Here is a 15,790-nt window from a genome sequence, read left to right as displayed (position 1 = left end):
TGTTTAGATCATGTGTTCGTTCAGAAACTGCATGCCACACATAATGGTTTCTACGCCGTTATCACGAATGATGCGGGAAATAGTTGCAAATATATTGGTAAGTTACAGCGCTTCAATACATCTGCAACATAACTAGCAAGGAAATTAATTAATTCATAAGGATTAGAAAAGCAATCCAAAGAGCTTCAGTAATCCTTTAAACTCAAACTAACTCCTAAACACTTCCTAACTGGAGATTAGGCAGCTATCCAAAGCAGTTTTCCATTTTTTTAATTACAAAAAGATAAGATTTGCCTTCCAAAAATCCATAGCGAAAGCGCTGCCGCTGTCTGACAAATAAATAAATTAATTTCCCAGAATATTGTCCCCATCTATCAAACCAGATTATCTTCCCCTCTCGCGACAGCGAGAATATGAGACGACGACGCTACTGTTGCAGTCAGTCTGTCTGTCTGACTGAGAACGATTGTTCTCAGCCCATTTCGAACGCACGTTTGTGTCCTGCCCTGCGACGCTGGAACTGGGACGACGAGTGCCAATTCCACTGGGAAATGACGGTGGTGGCGCGCGGCGCGGAAGCGCCAACAAATTGAATCATTAAACTGTCATAAAATTCAGCGCTTACACAATTTTAATTTTATTTCTCGCAACTCACAAGGGTTCCCTCCAGAAAATGCTCAAAACTCAGGCGGATTTTTTTCCCTTCCGTCGAAGTCTGCCCGTTTTTGTCATTAAAATCCGATCTACCTCTTCGGTGGCTGGCTGGCGAGGCAGTCAGTCAGTCAGCCAGTCAGCCAGCCAGCAGCGGCAGCGGAGTGGAGCAAATCCCTTGCGAAAAGCTTCAGTTAATCTTTCAATTTAGGAACGCACACTTCCACTTCTACGCTCCACTCGCGTTTGTGTGGTTTTCACAAATGGGTGATGGGGTCATTTCGGAGGGTGACTGAATGTGGTGGGAAAATCCCGGGTAATGGACTTGTACACCCAGACGAAAAGAAGAAACGTATTTGGAATTTGGGCAGATTTACTTCAAAGTGAATATCAGATTCACAAAAAAAAAAATCGTGGAATTACTACCGGATCAGGGAGATCTATCTATATGCTGATTCAGTTTTATATGATCTGTAATGTAAATTTATACAAAAAGTACCTTGTGTATCAGGTTTTGTTTCTCTTTTATTGTGTTCGTCTTTTTTTCGATGACGAAAAAAAGTTACATCACATTCACTGTAACAGTGAGACTTATACTGTTGTATTACGCCAAATTGAGCCAACAAATTTACTTTGTGGAATAAAGCAAAGTTACCGCGACTTTGACGTGATGAAACAATCCTCATCATATTCAAGATATTCAACACTTATCATTTAGTAAAATGACGTGTCAGTTTCATTACAATACCGCAAAGGAAGTGTAGAATTGGCGTGATGTTAAAATACACATAAATAAAAACAAAAAAAAATACCGCAGAGTATATTTTTTCATGTAAAAACCAAAGAAGAAATGGAAGTTTGAACGTTTCAATATTGGCATTCCAGAATTTTCTTCAGGTTTGCTTTATTGAACATGGAACGAACATTTTTATCATTATGTAAAATTACATGTATAGAACATTGAAAGTGAATACAAACTGTAAATTTACAAAACCTGGTACCAACCTGCTAAATATGTTACAACAAACTCGGAGTACGATTGTTTCATTTTGCAGGCAACAAGTCAAATGTAACTAAAAACCGTGATTCGTATTACATTATGTATCCTATGACGGAGAATTTTTATGCGACGGAAATTCACATTACTGGGACTCACGTGTTGATTTAAATGACGTAAATTTACTTTTTTAAGTCTCATCATCTAACGTTTTTTACCGTTTTTTCCAAACATAAGTTTAATTTCCCGGAGCATTGTATGTAATTCAGAATCACACTGTTCGGGTGTACGCAATTAACCTTAGCAGTGATTTCCACCTTACAGACACATAAATCGCATAATTTAGCACCACCGCCAAAGGACCTTTTATGTTGCTTCCTGTGCTACATCCAGGCAGGAAGCAAGGACATCCGGGAGAAAAAAAAATGTTAACAGGTACCTAAATGAAATCATATCTCGCTTGTCCTGCCCTTCATTTTTTTCTAAGGAAGGCCTGATCGAGCAATTATTTCCCCATTTTATGGGAATCTCCGTTGGAAAGCTCTTTATAAAAATGTTCGATACCGTCATCGGAAGAAATTCCGGAAAAAATATTATTCTTCAATTTGTCAACCGACCCGAACCCGAACTGCTCGGAAAACCGGTCTTAAAGTTCGGGGAGCGGTTGCATCAAAACAACAACCAACGTAGCATCGATACTTTTAAAAAGATTTACCACATTCCCGGCCCTTGGCCTTTTTTTTAGCTAGCGCAGCGTAGTGTGGTAATCAATTTCGCTTTTACTGACAGGAAAAAGTTCACACATTGCTAGCTTCCTTCCCCCCGTTGCTGTTGGTGGAAATGGATGAGGGGCATGGGCACGAGGACAGTTTTGTTCAACTCAATTTCGGTCCCTTTCCCCTAGGGAACCGCAACGATAGCGGTAAACACCGTAAAAGACCACATACGTAAAAAGGGGGAATTGACTGTTGGGAATAAAACGGTCGTAGTCATGTTTTGCTTAGTTGGATGTGTTATAAAAACGTTTTGCATCAATTTGTAAAATCTGCATGTTTTGATTGGAAAATACATAAACGTTTTTAATCATGTGAAAACTAGGGGCGGGACAGCTCTAATATTTATTAGCGGTATTAGGCAGTATTAACAATATTAATCCCAGCGAAAATAAATTTTTGAACGAAGCAAGCCATGAACTAGGTTGGTTTAAACTGTCAATAAGAAATGCGTGCTTTCATCGCGGTTGTATAATTGAATATTATTATAAAGCTTGTTATGAAAATAAATAGAAATCGGCATGCGAGATATGTATGCTTTTTGTCTACGTTTCAAAAATTATTCCAACTGAATCCTCCTGCGGATCAATTTTCGATAAACAATATTAAATTAGCCAACTCCAACAATCTGAAACTTGCAGTTGCATCCAAGCTCGAGAGGGCATTGGAGTACAATGGTACCAATTCTCATGAGTAGAAATGTTCTGCAATCTGTGCCAATTGCCAATGCCAATTCCTTCCCATTGATCAGCTCAAACGGTCGCCTTTGGGGAACTTTTAGCGTAAGCTTGATTGGCAACATAGACTAATGAACCGTTTGCATTATCAATGGGAGTTTAATACGCAGTCAGCTATTTAATTCAGTTTTTATTACATGTTAGAATATTCACATTTGTTAACAAAAGTTTTCCACGAGCACTAGGTCCTAGGCATAAACTAGGACCTGAATTATAAGCGCTTTTAAACTGTATCCCACGAAGCCACCTTTTACATTTCTTCACGGCCAGCGACACGGTCTTTTGGAAGCTACCTCCTCAGTTCAGTTTTTTTCACAGCTAAAATGTTCAACATAAATTAGAATCTAAAATAAACAAATTAAACACGGACAAACGTATTACCCGTATTACCACTTCTCGTTTTCGTGACAGTTGGTTGTTGCTTGAAAAATCATGACATACTACGCAATAAATGCTTCGGTGAACGGAAAGATTAGGAAACTAATATTTATTAGACAGTATTAGCGTCGATATTAAGAGCTGTCCCGCCCCTAGTGTGAAAATGACGCTGAGTGTAATATTACATGTCATGTAAAATTCACTCACTGTGTTAATTTCTGCCATTGATCGCGTAATCCATCATGGACCATACCGTGGAAATCTACATAATAATGTAAATTTACGCATTGTATAGTATAATACTGCAGACAACCTGCAATTTTACAATCCGATGGAGAATTGTGTTGAAAGCGATGCAGGTTAAATTGTTACAGCGAACTCAATGTAACAATTTTGAACTGTGAAGGAACAAATAGAATATTAATTTCATTTATTTTTTTTTTTAATTTATTACCATTATTATTATTTTGATGAAGCATTTAACCCTTTCCGCACTCTTACCAATCTATCCCATCCGTACCCGATCCCGCTCGCTTACCAAGGGCTAATGAAGAGTGAAGAAGGTTTGTCCCCACGGGGACACCCACAAAAACCTCCAGCGCGGTGCGCGGTGGTAAACTGATATGTTGGTCGGATGTTTGTTTTTATTTTCTCCACCCTCTCCCTGTCTGTCTCCGTTACTGGTTGAAGACTTGGGTAGGTACACCACTCCTAGTCGTCGTCGTACTCGTCGCTTTAGAAATTACATTCCCCAATTGCGAAGCGACAACGACAACGACATCGACTTCAACGTTCTGTACTTGCTACCTTCTCCGCCGATGGAAGTCGGACAGTGGGCGACGGAGGACAACAACTACCTGCTAGGACGACGACGTCCCTCAGGTAGACTACGCTGAAGAACCGCCAAACTCTTTTTTTTTCAAGTGTGGAAAGGGAATACCTTTGTAAATTGAATTACGCTTGCTGCCTTCCTCTGAGGGTGGCTCCGAAGAGGAGGAAGGGGTTGTAATTCAAAGGAAGAGCCAGAAGGGAAAAAATACTTCCAGTGATTGACAGATACCAGACAGAAGGGACGACGACAGCGCCCGGTGTCAACACTAACGGGTTGAAAAATCGATTCCGGACAACAGAGTTACGGGAAGGAAGCGTTGATGTGCGAAAAAGGAATTTAAGATTTTCACAACTCTTGTTTTTTTTTGCTTACTTTAAATTCAAATGAAATAGATGTCACGAAGTAAAAGATGAAGAACTTTCTTGACCATTCGGTCCAGTAGGGCTATAGCTGGACATTTGCAGAGCTCCCCTTTTAAATTACTCCCTCCTCCTTCGGAGCCACCACCGGAGGAAGACAGTACTTCTTCTGCTCGACAAGATCGACCATCTGGAATATCCAGGGATCAGCCCTTGGATTAGCCCCAATAGCCATATCATCTTGATGTCCATTATTTTTATGACGTCAATTTACATTTTAAATTCAAACGAAATTGATGCCACAAAGCAATAAGAGGACTTCCCTGACCATTCGGGACATTCCGGGATCTACTCCAGAAGTACTCTAGCCGGACATATGCAGAGCACTACCTTTGAAACACTTTCTCCTCTTTGGGAGCCACCATAAGTGAAAATGCAGTACTTGTACTGATCGGCTTGGCCGGTCATCCGGGATAATCCATGGATCTCATGTATTGATTTCTTTCGTCACCTTGATATCCATTATTTTTATAAAGCCAAATTTCATTTATAGTTCAAATGGAATAGATGTAAAAGAAGATTTTCCCCGACCATTTGGAACATTCCGAAATTAGTTTCAGTTGGACTGTAGCTGGAAATCTGCAGAGCTCCTCTTTTTAATTACTCCCTCCTCCTTCGGAGCCACCATCGAAAGAAAGCAGCACTTGCATTGATCGACAAGATAAACCATCTGGGATATCCACGGATCGACCACAATAGTCATGTCATTTTTATGTCCAATATTTTCATGATGCCAATTTTCACTACAAATTCAAAAGAAATTGATGTCGTCATGAAGTAATAGGATCATTTGGGACATTCCGGAATCTGCTCCAGAAGGACTCCAGCCGAACATTTCCAGATCTTTAAATTACGCACTCCTCCTTCCGGAGCCCCAAAAGAGGATGACAGTACTTGACCGACCATCCGGGATACTCCGGGATCGACCCAGTAGCACTCAAGCTCGTCATTTTCAGAGTCGTCTATACATGTATAGCTTGACGTCTCAAAATTCACGACGTTTCATCTGAAAGTGAACCAACGGTAGCCAATATAGATACCTGGTAATTTCTGGCTCCAATAGGGCTGAAGTTGGCCATTGCGGGAGAATCTTAGTAGGACATTTCCTAAGTTCTTCTTTTGAACTACTCCTTCCTCTTTTGGAGCCACCATCGGAAGAAAGCCTTCCAGTATATGGACGGCTATCATGTATACCTTGGGCGCTGTGAATTTTTTAAAGTAGTCTATACTTGTACTGTTTGACGTGTATCAAAATTCATGATTCTTCTTCAGAAAGTGATTCAATGTAAAATCATGAGCCAATACAAGAACCTGCTCGCTTCCAAGTATCCCAAAATCAGCTCCAGTAGGGCTCAAAATGCCTGTTTATTTCTTGTTCGACAGAACACCGTTGGTGATTTAACAACAATTTCCGGATGTAACATCCGGCATCGGTTCCGAATGCCAACGGGAGTACTCTGAAGAAGTTTCATGTGTTCATGATAACATTCGTCAACTCGATGTCCATTATTTTCATTCAAAATTCGAATGAAATTGATGTCACCTAGTAAAATGAGGACTTTCTTGACCATTGGCGACATTCCGGAATCGGCTTCGTGGGTCTCCAGTGCTCGTACTTTGGATTATTCCTTCCTCTTTTGGAGCCACTATCAGAGGAAGACAGTACTTGCACTGCTTGGTGGTTCCAAACTCCTGACTTTTTGTCTACAACCATGTAAGATGGTTCCAGAAGCAAATTGGTAGAGCCGGGATAGTAGAATCCGGGATTGGATTCAATAGCAATCAAGTGTGAAATTTTTAAAATCGGCTACCATGCCATGTGCCAGTATAAGGGACCCGGTCATACCCGAGTATTCCGGAATCAGCTCCAATAAGGGCTCACTTTCTTATTCTTCAGTACTTGTGCTGATCGATGGCTAAAAACTCGTACTTTTTGATCAAAAGTTAAACAACCTTGATCGCAGTTAATATGGAGAACCTGATCATATCCGGATAATCCGGAAACGACTTCTATAGGGCTCAAAAGGATCATTGTCGGAGTCGTCTGTACATATAGTGTGTGAAAGCACACAATCCGTGATTTTTCATCTACATGTGATCTAACATGATACCATGAGGCATGAAGGGGAAGGTCACATTATTCGACGGCACAACATTCGTAATGTTTCAACTGGAAGTAAACGATCATGATATCATGGGCCAATCAGGGATCCTGGTCATATTCAGATACACCGTAGCAGCTCCAATACAGCTCAAAAGAGGCTCTTATATCCGAATATTTCGGAATTGCCTCCAGAATGATTTAAGAGGAATATGTTCGTTCCTTTCTTTACTTATACTGTTTGACAGCCCAAAATCTTTAATTTAGCAGTGAAAACACATGATGCCACCGCATCCGAATTCCAGAATCGGTTCAAATAAGGCTCCTTCTTTGAATTAGCCCCTCCTCCTTTGGAGCCACCATCGGATGAAGGCAGTACTTGCACTACTCGGTAGTTCCAAACTCCTGACTTTTTGTCTACCACCAGGTATAGATGGTTTCACAAGCCACAACTTGTAGAACCGTAAAGTAGAATCCGAAATCGGCGTCAGTTGCTGTAGCACTCTGATGTGACATTTATAAAGTTCTCTATACCTGCACTGGTCAACGACTCAAATTTCAAGATTTTTCATCTAAAAGTAAACCATCGTGATACCATGAGCAAGCCGGATGCCTGGTCATATCCACATATTTCAAAACCGGGGGGCTCCAGAAGGGCTATTTTACTTTTCGACGGCCAGAAATTCATGATTTTTTGCTAGTTTAAACAAGCAAATTTCCACGTTCGTCGCATAAATTCCATTAGCTGAATAATGAAACTAATTCGTGAAACTCATCTTCGCGGTGCTGACAGAATCTTAAGATCGATGGCACCACTCACCCTCACTACATTGGTTCTGAACGCCAAACAGGAATCCTTTACCCAGGTGGGTGGCTGCCGTACCAGGGATCGGCAAATTAAAACAGTTAATCAACTTAATGAGTGAACGATGCGCAAAAGATTAGAAAACATTCCAACCTGTCGTCCTGGCTCACCCACCATCACCACCGCTGATGTTTCGGAAGTCGAATCAGCGAACTTCCAGAATCGGCGAAAATTAAAGACAGCGGCAGGTACCGACTTTGGCGAGAGCGCATTTTTGCCACATCATCTTGGCTGTTGATAGACACAGACAGACACGTCCACGCGCTCCTCCTCTTTAGTCTCCTCGAAGCATCCCATTACACGGGTGACTAATTTGGATTAATGTGATTAGGATCGAATTATTGATCGGCATGCGCTGCCTCCTCTCACATTCCCGGGATGCCACCCGGGTGAGATTTGATGATTCGTACTAGTCGTCGCCGACGTCGTCTGTCAGCTCACAACTCAGAGGAAGATCGATTTTCCCCAGCGTTCTCGCGCTATCATCATTAAAGTTTGACTCCGGGGCGGGCACCTGATGCGTCCCATCGATGAGCGCGAGTCTAGGAGGCCCGAGGAAAACCGGCGGTAGATACACAGATTTCCTTTCATTCATCATCGTCGGAGGACGGTCGGTCCGTCGAGGATGTTTGATGTTTTCGGCAACTTCATGGGTTGGGTGCGACGGGGGATCGATCCGTCGTCGGGAACGGGGATAGGTTTGTTTGCATGAACTCGCGCCGCGCCTGGAAATTGATTCCAGTTTTTCGCTTTTCTGCAAACGAATAATGGGGAACCGAACCGAATAGCGAGAATAAAAAATCGACAGCAAATGAGATGAGTTTCCAAAGCAACCCCGGGCGTTGTTCGGTGCGCTGGCTGTGCTCCTAGAGCCCTAGCGCATTTAATTCGTATCGATGAAGATGATGATGATGATGCGATGCGATGTTGGGATATGGCTATGCTCTTTTCATTTCGGTTTGCATGGCGGTGGCATTTATCATCAGTCAGACGTGTATTAGATACGTCTGTGTGTTGAAAACGATGAGGCAAAGAAAGTTTAAGCCAAACAGCTCGCAGACAACAATTCTGTCTGATGGAAGAATTGAAATGCGGGAACGAAAGCCGAGATTGACGAGAAGTTTTGTCGGTATTTATTTTATGCCCTTTGGGTTTAAAACCAAAGCCTCGAAAATGGCGAGACACAAATGCGGTACCTTTGCTATATTCTAACCAATAAAGATGCAAAATATCTATTACCAAAGGAAATAGAAGTTAGTTGTCTGAATAATAGACTTAATTAGAAGATTTCAATCAATCTCGTGTTTTTTTCTCCCTTTACGTCCAATATTCTCCGGTATTTCGTATGGGTTAAATTTCTCACTCTAATCATAAGCTATCACAATATGAAAATCCCAAGATTGATACCTGTGCAGGTTTTAAAATCAGTTTTTTTTAATCAAATGTAATCCCTGTGGTTAAATCAGCAACACCAATAGTAATATATCAAAGATCTTGTACATCTTTAGGCATGTGGGACAAAACTATATTAATCATGGACCTGCGCAGGTCTATTTTTGTCAAGCGGTACTCTGTGCTTTGCTTTATCCATTACGTTTCCCGGGTAAAATGATCAACTCCTAGATACGATTCGAAAACCAACGTAAGTGAGATCTATATACTTCAAGCCACCCGACCCCCTTAACATTACCCTTCCTCTAATCTCAAAGTCAACATTTTCTCTTCAAAGCCAAAATATTTATTTAAAATGGTTGTCTTACTACCTTATTCAAAAATGCCACTCGTCTACTTTTTTAGAAGTCTACCTCCTAAGGAGCTAACCCTGGCGTGTCGATTCAGCGCGATAATGCCCTCAATTCGGGTTTGGAAATATACAATAATTACAATTAGTTTAGAACCAAAGTTGATTGTAAATTTCACGTGTCGTGTCCGAATCAAATGAGAATTTTCGATAAAAAAAAAAGAAAAACGATTGAAGCTAATTCTAGCATACGGAGCGCCAAACTTGCAGCGCTTATGGCATTGGAAAAAGACCAACGAAAGAATCCGTGCAGAAATTTCGCGCGACGTCTACGACGACGGCACTAATTATAGTTATAGCACGCGCGGCCATCAAACTGTACGGAACGCTGGATGTCTGTTGGCTTCTTCTCTGTTTCAAATCGAATACCGGAATACACCGAGGGCACAAAACCAACGAAAGAAAAAATAAACTAAAAGCTTAAACGACTCTGCCCTTTTCTCTACTCTACCGTCGCTAGCCGGCTCGGTTCTTCACCACTGCCGCCGCGTCCTTTTCGACTGCGCGCTGATCGTGATCCTATTTTAAATCTTAATTGAATTAAATTCTATAAATAAAATTTTTATCTCGTCTGCTGCAGCCGGTTTTTCCGTCCTTCTTTGAATCCGGTACTTTTGTAAACTGGAAAAACCATGCCGCAGGCGCGTTCGCCCAATCCGACGCGAAAAAAGAAAGGAAATCCTACGAAATTTTCCTACAATACCAATCGTCAGCGAGCTTCTCTTCTATAATAAATTCATGTTTGACTTTCCTCGCCTTGTTCTTCCCACCGACGGAGGAAAAGACCTGCTCCAAAGTGTCGTCTCTCAATTAAACTTTGTCCCTAACACAGTCTACCGCTAAACGCTACTACACACACATATTAATATAACCCGCGCAGGATTCCCGCGCCGTCCCACCCCTCATCTATTCTCGGAAGTTATTACTGTTAAGCTCCACGACCGTCCCGCCCCAGCAAAGTGCATCGGGAGCCTCCCCATCCTAGTAGGGATTGAACTTATTGCGCTCGCTCTTCTTATTGCTATCGCCGTTCATGCTGGTGTTGCTGTTCGGGGACCGCATCCGGGTCGTTTTCGGCCGACTGACGCCGGTGGTCTGAATGGAGCCCAGGCCGACGCCGGCCGCACCGCTGGACAGTCCCCCGAGCAGGTCGGAAAGTCCACCGAGGGCCGACAGGCTGGTCAGGGCATTCAGCGCACCGGGTTTCGACAGGAGCTGGGCCAACGGAATGGCCGAGGCGAGCGGGTTGCTCGCGATGGCACTGGCAGCGGCACTATTGGAACCGGCCCCCGAACTGCCGGAACCGGAACTGGTGCTGGTATTCGGGAGCAGGGGATTTACCCCGGAAGCGGTGCTGGGGGGTCCCGAGGCGCCGGCTTCATCGCCTAGGTTCGCCTTCTGCAGTTCGACGCTGTTGGGAGAGGAGAGAGAGAGAGAAGGAGGAAGTTGTCCGGTTAGGTAGAGAGAAGAAGGATTTGGCGGTTCGTAGGGGGGAATACAGGCCAGGCAGAGTACGATGAATATGATTCGGGGGTTTTGGAGAGGGGATGGGGGTCGGACGGAGATTTCGGACATTTGGTCAGGCGTTGGGGGGGTTTTGAGAGAGGAGGATGTGTTGTGGACGTAACAGGGGGTGTTGTTGGGTGTGACTGAGTTGGTACAGTGGTGAATGAAGTGTGTGTGGTGATCGGAGGAGCTGAGAGGCTGTCGCACATGGAACGCTGAGAACGAGGTTATACTAGATTCGTTTACGAGAATCATCGATTGTAAATGTCAGGAAGTTGTCTGGTTAGTCGTTTTGTTGCGTCTTCGGTTAACAATTGGATTTAACCCCAACCCATGCCTATTGACAAAAACTTTTTCTTTAGACAACCGTGAATATGCAAAGATATAAAGGTTCCTAGCAGCAATGGTTCTAATCAACATTCGTTTTACTCCCCGATGATTGTAAGGACGTGGCCGGCGCTGTTACTGATCCAAATGGTCCAGCATAAGTTTCTTTGGTCCAAGAAGTTTGCTTTCGTAAGTGGAATTTCTAACGAGGAAATCTAGTAAACCCGATGCTTGATACTTTCAGTAAAAAGAGTTGACAAACACGTGTATCATGCCTCGAGCATGTGTGCTTGTCAACAACGCAGTCGTTGCTACACAAACTGCTAGAGATGCATGTGCTGTCACAATTAATGCAAGACGTTTCGCTAATTGTGGGAAGTGAAGGTAATATTGATTGCATCATCCGGGACACCTCTTATGTTGGTTTTAGAGACTCCAATTTGATGAAATACTCATATAGTACAGATCATAGATTACAGAAACGTAATCTGTGCAACCGCCTAATCTTCATGTCACCTTTTTTATTTATCGCTAATACTTCGTAAGTTTCGCGTTTTACGAATTACAGCTAAAGAACCTGGATATTTCTTCATATGGTTAGGGTTAGGGCCAAATTTCATGGATACTTACCACCAATTCACACTCAAAGTAACGATGTGGTTGACACTACAATGACTTTCATCATTATGGATGCTTTTGAAGCAGTTTGTCGATGGCCTGTGAAGACCACTAAAGGAACCACATTGGTGGAAGATTTGGCCAAGCCCAGGAACATTGTTTCACATAGACTTGGAACCGGTGCCGGTCGATGTAAAAAGCTGCAGGACGGAAGAGATGACTTATAGTCCTGAAGAAGGAGACACGTCCTATAAGGCGCTAGCCCTGAAGGTCCTAGGTAAATAAGTGCAGGTTAGATCTCTAACGACGGAGGCGACTCTTCAGTACAAACATCAGGACGAAATAACCGATGCTAAGGGGCTCGCAGCCACCCTTGAACAACAGGGCGAGATAGATGTACCAAGATCAACCCCAGCCCGGCAGGTACCCAGATCGCCACGGTTAAGCTCCAAGTAGAGGAGTTTTACAAGGCGGCCGAAATCAGGAAAATCAGAACTGGCTGGTCAGTGTTCCCACTCAGCACGTACGAGCCAAAGAGGCCTCCTTCAAATGCTTTGACCAGGTCACAAGTCGTGGGCTATAGAAACCCCCGATTGTGACAAACTCTGTAGGAAGTGCGGAGTACAGGGTTACATCACCAGGGAGTATATCTCGGCAACAACATGCTTTATTTGCACGCAAACGGTGGCCATATGATGGTGATGGGTAGACACAACAGCCTACAATCACCAGGGGGCTACACAACAGTTGCTGTGAAGGTCAGCCTCGCAGCAGTTAAGTACAGATATCGCCTTGCAGGTGGACCAGTACTGCAGTCCCGCTGAAAATAGGAATGGCATATAAGGCTGAACTAGCGGCGATCTATACAGCTGATCGGTTTCCAGTTCAACGAATGGACAAGGGCTTCGCAATAGTGAAGTTCAACATGGCTGGTCGTTAGACAAGTTCTCGCCCATGCTAGATTCGAAATAAAGCGCACTGGTAGGATTGAGTTCCGTGGTCATCGGTGGTAACTTCAACACCTGGGCGGAATAGCATAAAACCGTATAACACCAGGGGTCACCTACATAGACTTCAGTGCGATAAAGTGCCATTAACTCCCTAGTGGTAGGCTTGACGGAATCAAGGACAATTATCATGAGACGTCTCTTGAGACTCGTACATTGGATTTTGTATGCGCGTACTATGATCTCAATGCTCCGAAATTTTCATGAAACGCGTTTTAAATCCGATATCTAGATTCAGTCACCTACAGCTCATTTCAGAAGCTTAACCTGAAAATACGGTATATGTAAAACTTGCGCGACTAGAAGAGTTCTACAAGAATGGGGAATCCTTAAAAGATAATTTTGAAGAAATTTTGAAAAATTTCTGAAGATGTCATGAAAGATTCATTAGATAAAACAACTGGACAAACTTCTGAGAAATCCCGGTAGGGATTTTCTTAAAGAATTCTCAGAAAAAAACTGCTGGCAGAATCGATTTTACCTCATAGGGATTCCCCGAGAAAAGCTCTTAGAAGAATCCCCAGTGGGAACTCCTGGAGGAATCAAACGATGGATACTTCCCCGAGGGAACTCTAGGAGGAATCCCAAGAGGGAACTCTTGGAGAAATTTCCAGAGGAAATTCCTGTTGCAATCCCTAGACAGAACTCTTGGAGAAATCCCAAGAGTGAAATCCTGGAGAAACCCCCAGTTGAAAATCCTGAAAAAATCCTCAGAGGGAACTGTAGGAGAAATCGGCAGAGTAAACTCATGGAGAATCCCCAGAGCGAACTCTTGTTGAAAACCCTAGAGGAAACTTTTAAAAGAAGCTCCTGAAGGAACAACTGTTGAAATCCAACGCGGGAATTCCTGGAAGAATCCTGAGAGAGAACTCTTGGTGAAATCCTTACTGGAAACTGTTGAAAAAATTTCAAGGAAAAACTTCTGGAGGATTTCCCATATTCCCATAAGTGACAATCCTGGTGAATCCTCATAAGGAACTTCTGAAAAAATCTGGAGGAATTTCTGGAGATCTTCTGGAAGATACGTCTAAACAACTACTTCTGGGAAATCCACGAAGGAATCGCCTGGAGAAATTCCTAGAAGGAGCTGTGAGCAGAATTTCCAGAATAAAAACTCGTAGCGGAATCCCTAAGAGGAATTTCTGGACGAATCCAATGAGGAAGCTCCAGCGGAATCCCCCAAGGGAACTCCTGGAGGAATCCTCCGAAGGAACTCTTAGGAAATCCCCAGAGAACATTACTGTAGAAATCCCCAGAGTGAACTGCTGGAAAAAATTCCAGAGACAGCTCCAGAGGGAATCTCCAGAGGAAACTCCAGAGCAAAAACCAAGAAGAATCCACAGAGGAATTTTTTCAAGGAATTCCCCGAAGGCAAGAGTACTCCTAAAGGAATCCTCCGAACTCCTGAAAAAAAACCCAAGGAGAACTACTGGAGGAATTCCCAGAGTGAACTTTTGAAGGAATCCCCAGAAAGTACTCCTGGAGAAATCCCTAGATTTAACTCCTAGAGGAATCCCCAGAACAAACTCTTGGGAATTCTCTTGAGGGAACCTCTAGAAGAATCCCCGTCGGGAACTCCCAGAGGAATACCTAGAGGCAACTCCTTGAGGATTCCCCAGAAGGAACTTCTGGAGGAATCTCCAGAAGGAGCCTTTGAGGAATCCGTAGATGGAACTCCTGGAGGAATGCCCAAAGAGAATACCTGGGATAATCCCCAGAGGGAACTCCTGGTAGCATTCACAGAAGGAACTTTTAGAGAAATCTGCAGAAGGAACTCCAAAGCAAAAGCCAAGAGGACTCCCCAGAGGAAAATTCTTAACTCAGGAGCGGTCGCGTCGTATACTGAGTACACGCACCATGAAAAATGCACGCTTGTGATACACAGACGCGACTGCTCGAGGAGAGTACTGCTGAAGGAATTCTTCGAACTCCTGGAATAAACCCCCAAGGAGAACTCCTGGAGGAATTCCCAGAGGGAACTTTTGAAGAAATATTCAGAAGATACTCCTGGAGGAATCCCAAGATTGAACTCCTAGAGGAATCCCCAGAACAAACTCTTGGAGAATTCTCTTGAGGGAACCTTTAGAAGAATTCCCGGCGGGAACTCCCAGAGGAATACCTAGAGCCAACTGTTGGAGGAATGCCACACAGAAGGAACTTCTGGAGGAATCCCCAGAAGGAACCTTTGAAGAATCCCTAGATGTAACTGCTGGAGGAATGCCACACAGAAGGAACTCTTGAAGAAATGTCCAGAGGGAACTCTTGGAGAAATCTCCAGAGGAAACTCCTGACAGAATCCTTAGATGGAACGTACTGCTGGAGAATCCTCAGGAGAAACCTTGGAGGAATCCCTAGAGGGAACTCCAGAACGAATGTCAGAGGGAACTCCTGATAGAATTTCGAGAGGGAACTCCTGGAGAAATCCTCAGAGCGAACTTCTGGGAATCCCTAGTGAGAGGACTCCTGGCGAAATTTTCAGAGAGAGTTCATGAAAGAATCCCCAGAGGGAACTCATGGAGAAATCACCACAGTTCAGGAGAAATCCTCCGAAAGAAGTCTTCGAGAAATCTACAGATAGAACTTCTGAAGGAATCCCTACTGGGAACTCCTTAAGAAAGCCTCAGATGGAACTCCTGGAGTAATCCCCAGAGGTAACTTTTGGAGAAATCCCAAAAAAAAAATTCTGGAAGAAACTCCTGAAGGAATCCTCAGAGCAAACCCTTAAAAGAATCCCCAAAGGAATCTTCGACAGGAATCCCCAGAAGGAACTCCTGGATG

The 15,790-nt window shown here is 43.4% G+C and overlaps 1 protein-coding gene across 19 annotated transcripts in view; it reads right to left on the bottom strand.

Annotated features, from left to right (window-relative positions):
• The window catches only part of LOC109419413 (poly(rC)-binding protein 3), an 885,090-nt gene that overhangs the window by 35,251 nt on the left and 834,049 nt on the right, over positions 1 to 15,790 (bottom strand). For 11 of the 19 annotated variants that reach the window (XM_062852706.1, XM_029866280.2, XM_062852707.1 and 8 more), the window contains one exon: positions 9,416 to 10,965. The exons of 5 other annotated variants lie outside the window; for them this stretch is intronic. In XM_062852706.1, coding sequence (XP_062708690.1) covers positions 10,536 to 10,965 — 430 coding nt within the window. In that variant the 3' untranslated portion in view covers positions 9,416 to 10,535. Of the gene's footprint in view, positions 1 to 9,415; positions 10,966 to 15,790 lie in introns of those variants that run through there. 3 more of the 19 variants (XM_029866285.2, XM_029866286.2, XM_029866287.2) reach the window with 2 other exon arrangements.

This window comes from Aedes albopictus, chromosome 2 (genome assembly GCF_035046485.1).
Source record: "Aedes albopictus strain Foshan chromosome 2, AalbF5, whole genome shotgun sequence".
NCBI lineage: Eukaryota > Metazoa > Arthropoda > Insecta > Diptera > Culicidae > Aedes > Aedes albopictus.
The sequence above is the reverse complement of the archived record's forward strand: the minus strand, read 5'-3'. Positions and strand labels throughout refer to the sequence as shown.